This window comes from Pterocles gutturalis, unplaced genomic scaffold, assembly GCF_000699245.1.
Source record: "Pterocles gutturalis isolate BGI_N339 unplaced genomic scaffold, ASM69924v1 scaffold485, whole genome shotgun sequence".
Classification (NCBI taxonomy): domain Eukaryota; kingdom Metazoa; phylum Chordata; class Aves; order Pterocliformes; family Pteroclidae; genus Pterocles; species Pterocles gutturalis.
In genome coordinates this window covers 40,982-57,597 of record NW_010145430.1, presented here as the reverse complement: position 1 = coordinate 57,597, position 16,616 = coordinate 40,982, and the positions used below count along the sequence as shown (strand labels likewise).

At 50.3% G+C, this 16,616-nt stretch overlaps 1 protein-coding gene across 1 annotated transcript; it reads left to right on the top strand.

Annotated features, from left to right (window-relative positions):
• The first annotated feature begins 2,313 nt into the window (after nt 1-2,313).
• LOC104470431 (von Willebrand factor A domain-containing protein 5A-like) lies at nt 2,314-15,323 on the top strand. The gene is given in 18 exon segments (XM_010085359.1): nt 2,314-2,356; nt 3,721-3,968; nt 4,073-4,324; nt 4,682-4,801; nt 4,927-5,041; nt 5,201-5,328; nt 5,473-5,561; nt 5,816-5,936; nt 5,938-5,961; nt 6,381-6,463; nt 6,868-6,982; nt 7,148-7,312; nt 7,583-7,686; nt 7,955-8,136; nt 8,288-8,529; nt 14,642-14,765; nt 14,948-15,046; nt 15,310-15,323. Coding segments are annotated over 18 exon segments (2,268 nt in total).
• Nucleotides 15,324-16,616: the final 1,293 nt, after the last annotated feature.

Below are 16,616 nucleotides of genomic sequence, written 5' to 3'. Positions count from 1 at the left end.
GGGGCCGGCCGCATGGGGCAGCCCCTCCTCCTCTCCCCACCCCATACAGCACTGCTGCAGTTTGCTCCCCAGGATGCAACTGCCACACAGCAGCATCCCCAGCTCAGAGCCCCCAGGACGGGGCCAAACCACAGCATGGGCTCTGTTAGTGCCCCTTCCCCCTGTCCGGACCCAAAAAGCACCCTCCATGCAGGTTCCCCATCGCTCCTGCTTTTGTCACGGCTCCGCTGACGTCCCAGAGCTGCCCAGACACCTGGAGCAACCTTACACCCAGTGCCTCCCACCCACCCCATCAGGCGGAGCTGACAGCATCCCCAGTGCCCTTAGCTCATCCCATCAAGCACGGCTGGCAGCAGCTCTGTTTCCCAACCCTACATCCCACAGCATTCTCTTTTCCCGAATCCTGCCAGGCACTGCCCTCCTCCTCCTCCTCCTCCTCCTCCGTCTCGGTCTGGTCCTTGCTCCTGCTGCAGTCTGCTGTTCCATGGTGAGTGCGTTTGTCGGTGCATCTATCCTTCCTTCCCTCCATGTGGAAGGATTGCAGAGCTGTTCTGTGTGCTTGCGGGCATTTGTCTGTCTGCACTTGCCATAACCTGACAACACTTGCCATAACCTGACAAAGGCTTGGAGGCTTCTGTGTGTCTGCTGCCCCATCCTGCCAGGCCACTTAGTTCAAATGGTGCCTACACATTTGGGATCTCTAAGGTCGAGGATAGCAGGCTAAGGTCCAAATTCAAAATGAGGCACATGCACAGATCATGATATTTGTAAATTCAGTCTTTTACCTGACAGAATATAAAATTTATGAATATGGATGTGCAAGCACATGGATTCTTTTATTGGGATCCTTAAAAGCAGTTGCTGGTAAACCAAGATCTCTACTAAGGAAGAAAGAATCTTATCTTTAGTGTTTTGTCAATTTAGCAGCTCCCAGTTTCATCAATTAGGGGCCATCTCCCCAGTAATTCCTCTGACAAAGGGGTCCTTCTGAATCCGGAGGATTAACCAAGTACAGTTTAAAGAACCTGACAGAGAGGATGGCTGACTAAAGGTCTCTGAGACCACCAGAGAGAGAGTGTGCTTTCTAGTATGACTAAAGCGAGGAGAATTACACCTGTCCTTACTTTTGGTGGTGAGTGAAGCCCAAGTCCCTGATGTGGGGTTTGGACCTGCTAATTTCCTTCTTTTCTTTTTTTTTTTCTTTCACTTTTCTCAGTCTCTGCCTTTGCTCTGCGCAGATCCCAGATTTACACAAAAAATTTATGTTGATTCTTGTGGAGTCGTTTGAGATGTACATGTATTAAGAAAAAGGGGCCATTAACTCGGAAAGTCTACCTGGGGAAGCGCTGGCATAGAATAAAATAACTACTGTTAGTGCTGGGCTGAGTCGGGGGGGGGGGAGGCGGGAGATGCTTCTTTGCCTGGGAACAAAAGGGAGGTTCCTGAGAGCCATTCTCTTGGAAACCCCACCTCGAGCAGGACCATCAAGAGCTCACAGCTCCTCCCATCTCTCTTGGTGTTGTATTATCATGCCTAGGAAGGAACTGCATAATCATGCATCGCATCCTCCCGTCTGCAAAGTTAGAAAGACTTTTGGAGACAGTTCTTTCGCCCTGCACCCCGATTTTGTTTACAGTCATCACTTTAATCCTAGGGTAGTAGGGCGGATTTCCATGAATTAGGGTTCCGACTGCCCCAGAGCCTTGCAGAGCCCCAGCCAGGGGCTCACCGTGCCAGCTCCGCAGTGTTAAGAGCAGAGCCGAAGGGCAATGCACTTTCCTCCCTTCCACCCAGGCTCCCTGCTGAGCCGTGCCGGGGAGGGGCCGCCCCTTCCCCGGGCTCTTTGCAGGGGGTCTCAATTAAGGAAGGCTCCTCTTCCCGGCAGCCCAGGGAAGGGTGGCGGGGGCGAGGTCCCGGGGCTCCGTGATGCCCTTCGCCGCCTCTATCGCCGGCGGCCGGGCCGCACAGAGATGCTGTTGCTGCACTCTTGCCCCATCCCTGCCGGGCTCCCCGAGGTCTCCTCTCAGCTGTGCCCGGGACGGGCCGCCCTGTTCCCCCACTCGCCGTTCGCTGGCCGGGACCCCCTTGGTTGCTGCTCCTGCAGCCCACACAGGGCCGCTGCTTCAGCTCCAATGTCCCTGTGTCCGCTCCAGGCACATCAGTAACAACCAAACACAGCACAAGTTTTCCTTGCCTTTTCCTTGCCCTACCCTGTGTTTCTTGGGACACGTTAATACTTTTTTTTCACAAGGTCCTTATAACTCACTTCATGCTCTTTCTCACACAGAAGCTGTCTTCAACCAAAGAGTCAAGATGAGGAAAAGTGGCCTCCTGAGCAAACAGTTTATGTGTAGGGGTGAGTAGGGGCCAGAAGGGTGACACCTGTGAATAATGAAGAAGATTTTAGCTGGGAGAGCAATGTGGGAAGGAAGTGATTTCTTGGGTTGTGGACAGGGAGGCACATCTCACCATATTCGGGGAACTCAGGGGTATGGCTTCACTTGTTCTGACTGGCATAGTAAAATATATTTTTGTAAGTGTGATTCATCTCACCCATAGTGCTGAAGGCTTTCCAGGGAAACCATCACAAAGTGGGAGGATGATGCAGAAGTCTGCTTCTGTGGGATGGGGAGCAGCACTCCTCAGTGCTATGATATTTCATCACCTCTACTGTGGTGCTAAATCACCCCCTACTGAATTGTGTTGTGATACCTAGGTACGTGGCTTGATTGGTGGGTTGCATCATCCCATCCAGGTGAACTACACAATTTTCTGTTCCAAGACATTACAACAACCCCTATGAAGGTCTTATACCTTCCTTTGCTAAGTGTCACTCTACTCTTACTACAGTGTTATGCCATTATTTACTAAGACATATACTCCAATGCATTATACTCAGGTTTGACACACCACTGATGCCAGACCTTGCCCTAATATGAGATGCTCTTCATCTCAAACCAAGGGCAAAGGTATGAAGAAGGTTGCCTTTCCATGGGCTGCTGTCATAGCAGGAAGAAAGGACATCAAAGCCATCTTCCAACCAAATTCAGATCTACACACTGTTAGCCTCAAATAAACCATACGCTACAGGGACGACAGGTCAGAAAGGGAGAACAGTGAGAAACATCTCCACTGCTGACAGTGAAAAGGAGATGAGGCAATTTCCTGTGACTCTACCTTTGATGCCATGCTAAATGCCCTTGGTATGGTCCCCTCTTCCCTTCCAGTAGACCAAAAAGAGTAGTATATCTGCTTAAGCTGAAAATCGATCTCATCTCTTTGGAGAATTAGTCTCAAAGAAGGTGGTAGGATCTGCTCCTATCTCTGAGATGCAGTCTGAAGGTCTGAGGAGCTGCTGGGCACCTCCTGCCATTTTCATGAAGCTCTGTTGTGGGATTGTCTCACGCTACATTCTGGGGGACAGACAGATTCCTCTCAATGCCATGGTAAGCCTGAACTAAGATGAAGCATGGCACATTTAGGCGATCTGAGGGCACATCTGCCATGTGCACTGGACAGAAAGGGGCTTAGAGAGATGGGGAACTGTGGTCTGAGGGAAACGTTGACAGCTTCATTTTCATTGCTATTTGTCAGCTTCTGCAACTGGCATTTCTGTGGCAGATTTGGACACACAACTGTTTTCCACTACAAGCAGACACCTCAAAATTAAAGTTTCCTACATGCAACAAGGGAGTCTGACAGCTGTTGTGTCTTCCTCAGGTTTATTCCAGAGGGGGATATGGTTCTTTTCTTCCTATCCTGAAGTGGAGCTAGTAACTGTGACAGTAAATGTAACCATCCAGGACTGTGTGGCCGATGTGTTGTCTGAGCTGGTTTACCGCAATATGCAGCAAGTCTCTAAGGAGACCATGTTCATCTTTCCTGTGGACTCTGGCACTGTTGTACACACTTTCTCTGCGACCATGGGGGACACCTGTATTGAAGCAATGCTCTGGGAGAAGGAGGAGGTACTGGGATTGCGGTGGGAGGGGGTGATCCACAGATTAGGATGAAGAATGGAGGTGAGATCCTGTGGAGATCTCAGTGACACATTTTTCTCCCTCTGTGGCAGGCCCAGCAGCTGTTCAAAGCCACTTCAGGCATGGAGAATTTAAGATACCTGCAGGACCAGGAGGATCTTTGGGGTCCTGTGTTTACTTGTTTCTTGGGGACCCTGCCTCCTAACAGGGAGGTGGCCATCAGCCTGTGCTATGTCCAGGAGCTGCCACTGCAGCCTTGTGGGGCTGCCCACTTTTGCTGGCCACATGAGCTGGTCCCAAGGACAAAATACACTAGTGAGTGATCCTCCAGGTGCATCCCCCAGGTGCATCCCCCAGGGAGGAATACATCACTCCTCAGCATCCCTCCGGGGGGGGACACTCCATATCTGCCCACACGCCTCAGAGAGAGAATCTGAATATTCCCCCTTACACCTCACAGTCAGGAACCCCACAGATCTCCCCGTATCCCCACATCCCACAGGAAGATATCCCCACAGATCCCTATACAAACCACAGTGTGAGTCTACACCACCAACAACCCACTCAGCACCACAGTGAGGTACAGTTCAGATGCCACATTTCCCCCCTACCAATGACAGACCATAGCTGTCTGCTGCCCTAGGGTCTCTTCCTTCACCTTCTCACACCTCTTTCTCACTGCAGGCGGGTTCTCTTCTGAGATGTCCGAAAACGTGCACTTCAACATCCGTCTGAAGTCAGCCCATGGTGTGTCCCGTATAACAATTAATGGCCGCTGCACCCCTCTGCAATACACGGCTCCAGATCAGACCTCTGCTGAGGTATGGCAGATGCTACAGTCCCAAAGTGGGAGAGGAGGGAAGGGTCTGCAGCTTGCTGTCACTCTTAGGACTCCTCAGTCCTTTTATTTGGTTCTATTTCCTCCCCATGCCCTACTTGTCCTCAGGTCTCCTTGAAATTGCCGCCCTGGATGTGGGATGATCTGAACTTGCTGGTGTATTACAGAGGGTCTCCCCGTCTCAGTGCTGTGGTGGAGAGGAGAGATCCCAAAGCCCCACCTGGTGAGCGTGGAGGGTGGAGAGTGTCAGGGAGACTGCGGGGATTTGAGGGGCTTCTCAGGCAATACATCAGAGATGAGGGCTACATGGATGACAAAAGTAAAGAGAAGGGAAGACAGCTCCAAACGAAAGATCCTCCTTGTTTCCCCCCACACACAACAGGCACTCTGCTGGGAGACCCTGTGGTGATGGTGACACTGATGCCCAACATTCCTGACACAGTGCCCAATCCAGGCCAGCTTGGGGAATTCCTCTTTCTCATGGACTGCAGCCTTTTCCAGGATGCACAGGTACCACCAGAAGAGGTCTTCAGGGGGTATTTTCCATACCAGTCATGCTCAGCTGGTGGGGATAGAGGCAAGCTGCTTCACATATGCAGATGTTCCGCCTAGCTTCCTCATCTGAGTTTCACCCATCCCTCCATCTGTCCCCAGAACACACTGCTCTTCCTCCTCAAGAGTTTGCCTCTGGGCTGTTACTTCAATGTCTACAGTTTTGGGGCCACTTTCAAAGCCTTCTATCCGTGAGTTGGGACGATAATGGGGCAGGGCCAAGGGGTAAGCAGACTACAACTTTTCTAAGTGAAACTATAGGACAAGCTCTTGCGGGAGGGCAGTTATGGGGCAGGATCTGTTGAGGGGATTGAGAGGGTAAGTCCTCTTTTCAGGGTGCTTCTGTAGCTCTAGCAGTGAGGTAGGGCTTTTCTAGCCAGTGGCCAGGTGAGGGTAGCCATGGGCCAGGTTCTCTCCCCCGTGACACTCTGGTGCCCTGCCCCAGGCAGAGCATGGAATACACACAGGAAAGCATGGACAATGCAGTGGGGCGCATCTCCTCCATCTGCCCTGATCTGGGGGGCTGTGACCTGTTGGGCCTCCTAAGGTCTGTCTACAGCACTCCTTCTCCTTCATGGGCACCCCCGCCAGGTATTGGGGGACAAAGGGTTATGGGGAGGGGCATGGGTGTAAACAATGGGTAAAGGCAGACTTCAGGGCTCAGGGTGAGATATTCTGCTGCTGTTTGCACCAGGAGTTAGCATGCAGGGGGCATCCTCACTGCAGAAAGTGACACTGTCTTTGGGGTGGTCAGCATGGGAAGTCTTCCGTGGAATTTGTCTGCACTTGGGGAAGGTGGATCTTCCTTGTGGGGGGTACCCTTTTGTGCTAAAAGGTGTCCTGGTGTTAACGAAAGGAGACACACGATCTCTTTTCCTGTTTCAAGGCCAGTGGGCACGAAAGGGTAAGGGAGGAAACTGGGAAGGCTTCTTATATTTTAGGAGGATGTCTTTTCTCCATGGGGGTGCCCAGCCCTGGCAATCTTTGTTTCCCCTCCTCTCTCCCCTCAGCTTTTCATCTTCATCCAAAGGAAGATCTCCAGTGAAGAGGAAGCTGTCATGGCTGAGGTCTACTGTTACCAGGACCACCACCGGTAATGGAGGAGCCCTGTTCCTGTCCCCTAAAATGCTAATTCACAACCTTCTCCTCCCCGTGACTCTCAGTCCTTCAAACATTCCCCTAGGTCCTAGTCTGCCCCAGGTCTAAGTCTGCCTATACTCTTCATCTAGCGTGCTGCCTCCCCAGTGTTTCCCTCCACTTCTCAGCACTCCCCTCACCCTGCAATATCTCAGTGTGCTCTGTGGGCCCAAAATCCATTCTCATGATCTCCCTGTCCAGCAGGCAATGTCTCACTCCAGAGTGAATGGAAAAACTCTGAGTCAGTTTCATTTCTACAATTAGTAGCACTCTGACCTCTCCAGACTTTGTCCTTTGTACCAATCCTACGCACTGCTCACCTTTGTCCCATCTCTAACCTCCCCCTCTTTTCCTGTACAGGTGTTTCTGTTTTCCTACTAACAGTTGTGACAGCTTCAACCTTTCCCAGGCCATGGCCCTGGAGACCAAAGGTGAATGTGTGTGCATCCACTCTAAGATGGACATGACATCCGAGGTAATGACCCAGGTACCCCTCTGCTCTATTCAATACCTCCCATGGCTCTCCTAGACATGCAAGGAAATGCAAATACCACCATCCACTCCAACTCAGAGATGCCCTCTCCTGCCCAGAACTGGGAAGGAATCCAAGTGATCTGTGCTCTCTGCTTCCCCTCACCAGGCAGTGAAATGTCTGCACAGGGCTCTGCAACCTCTGGCAAGTGAGATCTCACTACATTGGGACCTCCCACCTGGCCTGGAGGTGTCAATGATCAGAAAAGCTCCTGAGTTTATCTTCCAGGGACATCAGAGCTCCATCTATGCCCAGATCCATGGGCAAAGACAGGTGAGAGTGATCCGGGAATCATACGCACTGGGGCAGGGCTTTCTGGAAGGTAAAGAACCCATTCCCTCTTTCACCTTCCCAGCACTGAGTCCTTCAACTCCACTAGACTGAGAGACACCACAATCAGGGCCCTGTGAACCCCTTTCTTTCCCCTAGAGACACCACTGCTTCTACTCCAACCATGGGTATCTACTACCTTAGTAGGGCAGGGAGGGAATCTAGGTGGCCAGGCTGCCCGTGCTTTGCAGATGAGCTCCCTTGTGTCACCAGGATCCAGATTTGGGTGAGGGAGCAGTGACCCTTCAGTACAACGTGGGCAGCCAGTCCTTTGATTATACACTCAGGTTCTCACTGTCCACATCTGCAGATGACAGGTGAGAGGGTAACACACTTGCCCACGAGGCAGAGTGGCATTGGCAAGGTCTGGAGGAGGGATAGAAGGTGTCCTTCACTTGCATCCTTCCCACTGTAGCCTGAGGTGGGAAGAGAATCTGGACATCCAGTGCTCCCCTCTTGTCCCCTCTGCTCTGACCTTGGGAGAGGATCTGGGTGACCACTGTCCCACTGCCCCCTCCTCTTTACTCCATGTGTCCCATGTTCCTCCCCGAGGTGGAACCAAGGACTAACTCCCTGCCCCTGCAGGATGCCCATGCACCGCATGGCCATGATGCACCTGTTGTGGAAACTGGCCTGGGAGGGGACAAGCAGGGCAGAGAAGGACATCTGGCACAGCGCAGTTAAGTCCAGCATCAGCCTGGGGATCATGTCACCCTTCACATCCAGTGTGGCAGTACGCATGAAACAGAAGGATGCCTGGCACTGTGGTGAGGCCAGAAATGGTGGGGATAGGACTGGGGGGAAAGGAGACTTGTTGGTCTGATGCCTCCTCACCATCTGCAGCCCCTTATCCTGTGGGCCTCACCACCCCTTTGCCTATCCATGAGTGTAACCCCCATCTCCCTCCCTCTTTCCCAGATTCTTTGCCTCCAGACTCCTCCATGTTGTTTTCTCCCTCTTGCAACCTGGTTCCCTGCCAGCTGCTCTGGTTGCGTGGCTTCAGGCCTGTGTGGTTCAAGTCCGCCAAGTTTTGGATGGTCCAGAAGTGCCAGTTCTGCCTTGAAACACTTGGTCACAAAGACCCTGACACTGAGCCACTCACCCAGCTTTCAGCATCCTGCAAAGGTAAGGAGAAACTCAGCTGGGCATTCCCAAAATGTGTTGGCCTAGGGCTGGACTCCCCTTTCAGCATTTATCTTCTCAGCAGACATCTCATCAGATTGTCGTTGTGCTGCGAATGGGTGGTGTGACAGACAAAGCAACATCTCAACTCTGGGCTGGAAAGTAAGAATCAAATGCCCTAATATGCCCCTGAAGTACCCTTACCCTTGTCTCCAACTATCCTTAACTCTATATCCAAACACTGAGTTTGTCACAAAATATCTGCATGAATCTTTAGCTTTATCATTACACAGTTCCACAAAAACAGCCAGCTAGCAGAGACTTAGCCATTTGCACAGCAGTTTCCAGGCTTCCTTTCCTTCTGTTTGTCCAGTGCTCATCTTCATCTCCAAGTATCACCTGCTGGGAGCTTCTTGTGATTGCTGTTGGCAGGGAGAGTTAACTTCAGCAGCCTTGCTTCAGTCATGTCTAATTGTCAGCTTCTGTTAGCTGTTTCCTAATTAGGGAGTGTCTCTGCTTACTGTCTTCAAGAGACTTCTAATGGTGGGAGAAGATGTCAAGTGCTTTTTCAGCTGTTGTTTGGAAAGTAGCTGTGTAGGTAGGCAAGAACATAGAGCTAGCTAGCAGAGACATAGGACTTGTCTCAGAAATTAGTGCAGCAGGGGTGCAGGGGGGTCTAGCAACTGTTCAAGCCTGAGTGGGGCTGAGTGAAGGTTGTGCAGCACTCCACACAACACCCTCTCCAGCACTGACTGGTGCATTTGTCCTTGCTACACTGGAAGCTCCAGTCCAGACAGAGTGTAAAAGGAAGACAGTACTGTCTAGGTCTTGAGCTGAAGAGAGAGTCTGGTGCTTCACCTTGGGACTGGAACAGAAGTGACTTCCTCTGTGGGTGGTATGTTCTGGCCAAGCTCAGACTTGCTAACTGAAGGAGCTAAAAGGAAGAAGTGAGCACGCTGCATGCCGTCAGGGTGAAGGAAGAGGAGATTGTCCTGGTGTTTATGGAAAGTCTGAAGTGAAAAAAGTCTGAGTTGCATGGAGCAAGGAGAATGGGACATCTGGAGGCCGTAGTCAAAATGAGGAAAGGTGGTTTGTGGCTTCTGACACCAGGGGAAGGCTCAACCTGCAGCTTCAGACTAGTTATAGTGCCTGGGCACTGGTGAGGACAAACAGGGCCTGTCAGGGGAGGCATCCAGAGCCAGCTGACCCTGAACCTGGTGTCCAAGCAGAGGGGAAAGGCATGTGATGGTTAATGGAAATTGTCTCCTGCAGGGGAGGGAGGCACCTGGCTGCCAACCCAACATCACACTTCAGGAGGAGGTGTGTTGCTCATCAGAGGCCAGGACTAAAGAAGCTGCAGAGACTGCCATGGCTTGTCTGGCCCTTGGACTATTACCCATTGCTGCCCTTCCATGTGGACAGCAATAACACTATGTCATGGTTTAAGGCCATCACACAGTCTTTTGCTAAACACCTTGTGCACTGAGGCAAGGACAGGGAGGGTTCACTCACCACTTACGGTCACAGGCAAGAAACAGACTCGACTCGGGAAAACACAAAAAACCAATTTAATTAATTAACAACCAAAAACAGAGCAAGATAATGAGAAAGAGAACTGCATCTTAAAAAGGCACCTCACACCCATCCCTCCCTTCTTCCCAGGCCCAGAGGCTTTATTCCCCATTTCTCTACCTTCTCCCCACCAGCACGGGGAAACGGGGAATGAGGATTGAGGTCAGTCCACCACGTGCTGTCTCTGCTGCTCCTTCCTCTTCAGGGGGAGGGCTCCTCACAGTCTTTCCCTGCTCCAGCATGGGGTCCCTTTCAAGGGAGTGTCCTTCACGAACTACTCCAACATGAGTCCTTCCCATGGGCCGCAGTTCTCCACTAACTGCTCTGGTGTGGGGTGCTGGTCACTTCCATGGAGTCACAGCCTCCTTCAGGCACAGCCGCCCCTTGCAGCACAGGGTCCTCTGCAGGCTTCATCTCAGTAAGCTGCAGGTGAGCTCTGCTTTTCATGGGCTGCACAGGGACAATGTGCATCACGATGATATTCACCATGGGTTACAGGGGAATCTCTGTTCTGGGGCATCTCCTCCAGCTCCTTCCTCTTCAATGACCTTCGTTTCTGCATAGTTGTCTCTCTCACAACCCCTCTCCTCTCTCCACTGCAGGTTCTTTTGCTGGCTCCTGGGGAACTCCTGGCTCTGGGGCTGGGAGTACCCTGGGTCAGCTGGGCCAGGGTGGTGCAGCAGAGGCTGGGAAGGCAAGCAGGCAGCTAGATGGACCAGCTGGGCCAGGTTCTGCCTGCGGCTGCGCCACCCTCCATGCGCAGTGCCCCCTCTTCACTATGTTATTCGCAGAGGTGCTGGTGGGCTTGGCCTTGGCCAGAGGCAGGTCTGACTTGGAGCTGGGGAAACTTCTAGCAGTTTCTCACAGGGGCGATCTCTGTAGTCCCTTCCCTCGCTACTAAAACCATGGAGCTGGGGGAACTTTTAGCCGTTACGTATAGGAACCATCACTGTAGCCCCTCCCCTGCTACCAGACAAACCCACCACACAAAACCACAACACTACCAGGGGTAACCTGGAGCAAATAATGTGCAGTTATGGAGCCCTGTGGGAGAGACTGAAGGGCATAGGAGCCCACAGGATGTTCTTCAGTCCTTCCAGTGAAAGGGAAAGGTTTGGTAGAAATTGACTCATCCTGCAGGTCAGCAACTTGCTGCATGGCTGGTGCCACAGGCAGGACTTTTGCTACTATGACTGCAAGACCCTCTCTGAGGGGCAAGGGTTACTGAAAAGATACAGGATTCATCTGGATATGTGGGACAAAGCTGCATTTGTGAACAGGCTTGCAAACTTGTAAAGGAGGGCTGTAAAGGAGGTGTGTTGAGGAAGGGCTACAGTAAGCTGAAGAAAAGTCAGGGTGCAAGGGGTGGACCAGATGTGTTTAGGGGACAGGATGACAGAGAAGGCTCTCACACTTCCCCTGAAAAAGCTGCATGACTTGAGGGCCATCTCAAATGCCTGTAGAGAAATGCATGGAACATGGGAAGCAGAAAGGAAGAAATCTGCACAGCTGCAGAACTATGATCTCTCTAGAATGCTATAGACCTGATGGGGTAATTCTCAAGCTTGGAGTCCTGCAATGGGTGGATACAGGATTTCAGGAAAGATAAGGTGGGAATCTAAGAATGGTGGATTGCATTTGATGCGAAGGAATGGCTTGAGTGCATCTGTCCTGAGGAAGAGAACTTATGAGTAAGGATCAGATGACAGGTCAGCACAAGTGATGTTGATCCACTGGATCGAGAAAAGGAGGCAGATGAAGCCATCTTTAGGCAGCTAGAGAACACCTCACAGTCACAGATCTTGATACTCCTGGACAGTTTTACAAACTCCAATATCTACTTGAAAGGCAATTTGGCTGTCTGCAAGAAATCCAGGAGGTTGATGTTATGTACTCAAGCCTATTTCATGATGCAGGTGCTTGAGGAACCAGCTGGGAGAGACATTCCCTTTGAGCTGCTACTCACAAACAAGGAGGGACTTGTTGAAGATGTGAAGGTCAAGGGCAGCCTTAGCTACAGCAATCATGAGGTTGGAGTTTACAATCCTGAGAGGAAAGAGCAAGACAAACAGCAGAATTACAGCTCATGGACTTCAGAAGAACAGATTTTGCCTTGTTCATGATCCTGTGAGAAACTGCTGTGGAGGGCAAAGGATCCAACCTAGCTGGTGGATCTTCCAGGACCCAATGCTCTGAGATCAAGAAAAGTCCAGTCCAGTGGCAGAAATACAAAGAAGTGTGACAGAAGGCCAGCATGGATGGACATAGAATTCCTTAGCCAGATCAAACACAAAAAGGAAGTATGCAAAAGCAGAAAAGTGGAAACAGGCTACTTGAGAGCAATACAAAGCTGTTGCCCAGACATGTAGAAATGGAGTTACAAAAGCCAAAGCTCAGGTGGAGTTGAAAATTGCAAGGGAGGTGAAGAACAACAGGAAAGACAACTCTAAGCACACTGACAGCAAAAGGAGGCCCTTAGGAGAGTGGACATCCTGCTCAGAGATGCAGGGAACTCGGTGACAAAGGATGTGGAAGAGGCTGTCATAGTCTCAAACTTTTTGGGCTCAGTTTTAACTGGTAAGGTTTTCCCTTAGGTCTACCATATCTCTGAGTCTCCCAGCAGAGTCCGCATGAGAGAAGCAGTACCCACAGTAGAACATACTTAGGAACCAAGCAGGCTGGTTAGACCTACACAAGTCCATGGGACCAAGTGCATCCAAGAGTGCCAAAGCAGTTGGCTGATGCCACTGCAAGGCAGTAATTCTATCATCTTCAAAAGATTATGGCAATTGGGAGAGGTTCCTGATGACTGGAAAAATAGTCAGACATCTCACCCATCTTCAAGAAGGGGAAGAACAGGAGTTCTGGGACCTACAGGCCAGTCAGCCTCACCTGAGTACCTAGGAAGAATATGGAACAAATTGTCTTAGAAGGGCAATCCTGTATGGGTTCATCAAAAGCAAATCATGCCTGTCCAACCTCACTGCTTTCTCAGACAAGAGAAGGGCAGTGGATTCTGTATACCCTGACTTTACCACAGCTTTTTACAGTCTTGCAAAGTCTCCTTGTCATCAGGTTGATGACATATTGGCTGGATTAAGTGAACAATAAGGCTGTTGGAAAATTGGCTAGGCTGCTGGGATCATAGAGTTCAGAGTCCAGCTAGTGGCTGATAACCAGCTCAATTCCAGAGGGATCTCTCATGGTAACAATACTGTTTAACATCTTCTTCAATGACCTGCACATTAATGGACAGGGTGCACTCCTAGCAAGTTTATGAACAGCACCAAACTGTGTGTGGTCAGTACAGTGCAGGGCAGGGACAGGCTGGAGAAATGGCCTGACAGGAACAACATGACATTCAGTGAAAACAAATGAAAAGTCTTGCATCAGGAATGGATCAGGTTGGAATAACCCTGTGCAACATTACGGGCCCAGGGCCCACACATTCAAGGAAGCAGCTCTACAGAAAAGTGTCTTGGGGTCCTAGCGAACAACTAGTTGAACAGAGGTCAGCAGTATGCCCTTGCAGCAAAGAAAGCCAAACACATCCTGGGCTGTATTAGCAAGAGTGTAGCCACTACATGCAGGGAGGTGTTCTTTCCTCTCTATTCAGCACCGTTTGCTAGTCTGCGTCCTGGGGTATTGTGTCCAGTTTCTGTTTCCACTACAAGAAATCCATTGAAATACGGAGCTCAGTAAGGCTGATGTTGAGGGACAAAGGCCCAGTGAGGTAAGCAGATTAGGGGCAGGAGTGGGGAACTATCGTGAGCTGAACCTCCCTCTGCTCCAGGTTTCCAGTCTGAGCTGAACTGAGAGGAAGTAAACAAAGTAGTCGGGACACAGAGCCTCTCCGCTTGTGGAAGGGGGCGTGGGGGGGCATGGGATGGAATCAGCAGAGATCATAGAATCATAGAATCATAGAATGGCCTGGGTTGAAAAGGACCATAGTGATCATCTAGTTTCAACCCCCCCACCATATGCAGGGCCGCCAATCACTAAACCAGGCTGCTCAGAGCCACATCCAGCCTGGCCTTGAATGCCTCCAGGGATGGGGCATCCACGACCTCCCTGGGCAACCTGTTCCAGTGTGCCACCACCCTTTGTATGAAAAACTTTTTCCTAATCTCTAACCTAAACCTCCCCTGTCTTAGTTTAAAACCATTCCCCCTTGTCCTGTCACTATCCACCCTCGTAAACAGTCGCTTCCCCTCCTGTTTATAGGCTCCCTTCAAGCACTGGAAGGCCGCAATGAGGTCTTCCCGGAGCCTTCTCTTCTCCAAGCTAAACAAGCCCAGTTCCCTCAACCTTTCCTCATAGGAGAGGTGCTCCAGCCCTCTGATCATCTTCGTGGCCCTCCTCTGCACCCGCTCCAAGAGCTCCACGTCCTTCCTGTGCTGGGAGCCCCAGACCTGGACACGGTACTCCAGAGATAACTGGGAACTTTCTGATTTTGAGGATTTGAGAAACTTAGAGAGTTTCTGTGTATGTGTGGAGTTCTTACTTTTTCCACTTGCTGGATTAGGTCTAATCTTTCTTTTTCTTTTTTCCCCCTGATTGTTCTGTTTTCCCCCACAGGATGTGCAGCCAACTGCCTGGGCCACAGTTTTGGCCTTAGTCTGGTTGCACCAGTATAAATGCGAAGTATCTTGGTCAGAGCTTCTGGAGGCCAAAGCTCGTAGGTGGCTGTGAGACCAAACTGGTAAGAAAATTTTGCAGAGAATTGTCACACACTGGGCATTTCCCTCCAAGTCCAGAGCTGTCATGTGTTGACTCACATCCCTGTTTCCCAGTGCTCCTGCACGGCAGTCTATGAGACTGTCAATACACACTGTCTTCCCTTACCGAGTTGTGGCCCCCTCTGCTTTTTTTTTCTGCTTGCAGAGGTCCATCTGGATGAATGTCTGGAAGCAGCAAATTCTCTGTTAGGCTGCTTTGTGGAGCCTGTTATTTTCAGGATTGAAACTTACCCCACTAATGGAAGTGAGCAAGAAGCTGGGTGGGAACACAGCCAGGACAGCTGACCCAAACTGGACAAAGGGATATTCCATACCATTAACATCATGCCCTTGTGAGAGTGAGTGGCTGTTGGGTGCTTATTGCTGTCCGGGGCCAACCCATCACAGCTGACTTGTTCACACATTTGCTGTCCACCACAATATAAGTTTCCACTGGGTTCTGAAAAATAACCCTAAATATATACAGTAAACTTTGCTTCATTTTTCCGCATTCTGCTTTTCTCTCAGGTTTACCCAAATAGTCATCTGCTCAAAATAACAGATCTCAGGGAGAAAAATCTGGTTCAGATACTACAGAAAAACACCTTCTACATGACTCTATGAATCTATCTGTCTGTCTGTCTATCTATCTCCCTTACCTATGTACTCTTCTTTCTGTTTTTAATAGAAGTGTAAGTCCAATGTCATTTGTTTTGCAGGCATCACTCCATTCCTCCTCACAACCTAAAGGACCTTTTTTTAAAAAAAAAAATAAGAGTTTGTCAAATAAAGGGGTGGATTCTATTGTATCACTGTAGGGCCCACTGTACATGCCCAGTGCCATTTCAGCTGTTCTGAGGTATCTGGATCAGCTGCCAGGTAGGAGGTAGGATATAAAGGACTGATTTTCTGAGGTGACAGCTGGAGAGTGAATGGCATACCCTGTGCCATGGGATTCAGTTGCCTAAATATGGATGTCTATCACTATTTATGATGTTCCAGGATTTTCAAGTGTGTTGAGTTTACATGTCAAGGTTTTGGTAGTGGGGAGGCTGCAGGGGTGACCTCTGTGGGAAAAGGCTGCCACATGCCACATCTGAAATACACTCACTGCTGGCCAAAGCTGAGCCAATCAGCAAAACTGGTGGCATCCCTGCAAAAACTTATTTAAGAGAAGGTAAAAATTGCCACACAGGCAGAGTAAGAGGGAGAAAGAGAGTGAGAACAGCAGTGCAAACAGCAAGGTAAGAGGGGGAGGAGGAGGTATTTCCCTGCAGCCCATGGTGGAGCAGATGTTCATGCTGCAGCCCATGGAGGACCCTGTGCTGGAGCAGATGGATGTTTGCTAAAGGAATTGCAGCCCATGCAGAGGATCCACACTGGAGGAGAAGAAAAGCAAGAGAAGGAAGGAGTGTCTTTTACTTTGAAAGGACAGAATTCGCTGAATATCCTACTCTAGCCACATCAGAATGGTGTGGTCATGTGCATGCTAAGATCACCCATCTCTGTCTGCAGTGTCCCTCTGAACAGTAGAAAGCCTTGGAGATGTGAATTTGGATGTCAGAGGTACCAGAACCTGATGAAGAGAGTATGACTAGAAGATAAGCGTTCACTCCTGGCTAGGAGAGACATGAAGGACACAAGAGATATCTGATGTCACTGGGAAGTCCCTTGGACTTTGAGAAAAAAATAACCAAAAGCTACTTGAGCATGTGTGTCCTGGGTCCAGCTGGGATAGGGTTAATTCTTCACAGAAGCTGGGAGTTGGGCATAGCCGGATATTCGATACCATGCTGACGTCATGCCCGGGATATAAGGGGAAGCTAGCCGGGAGA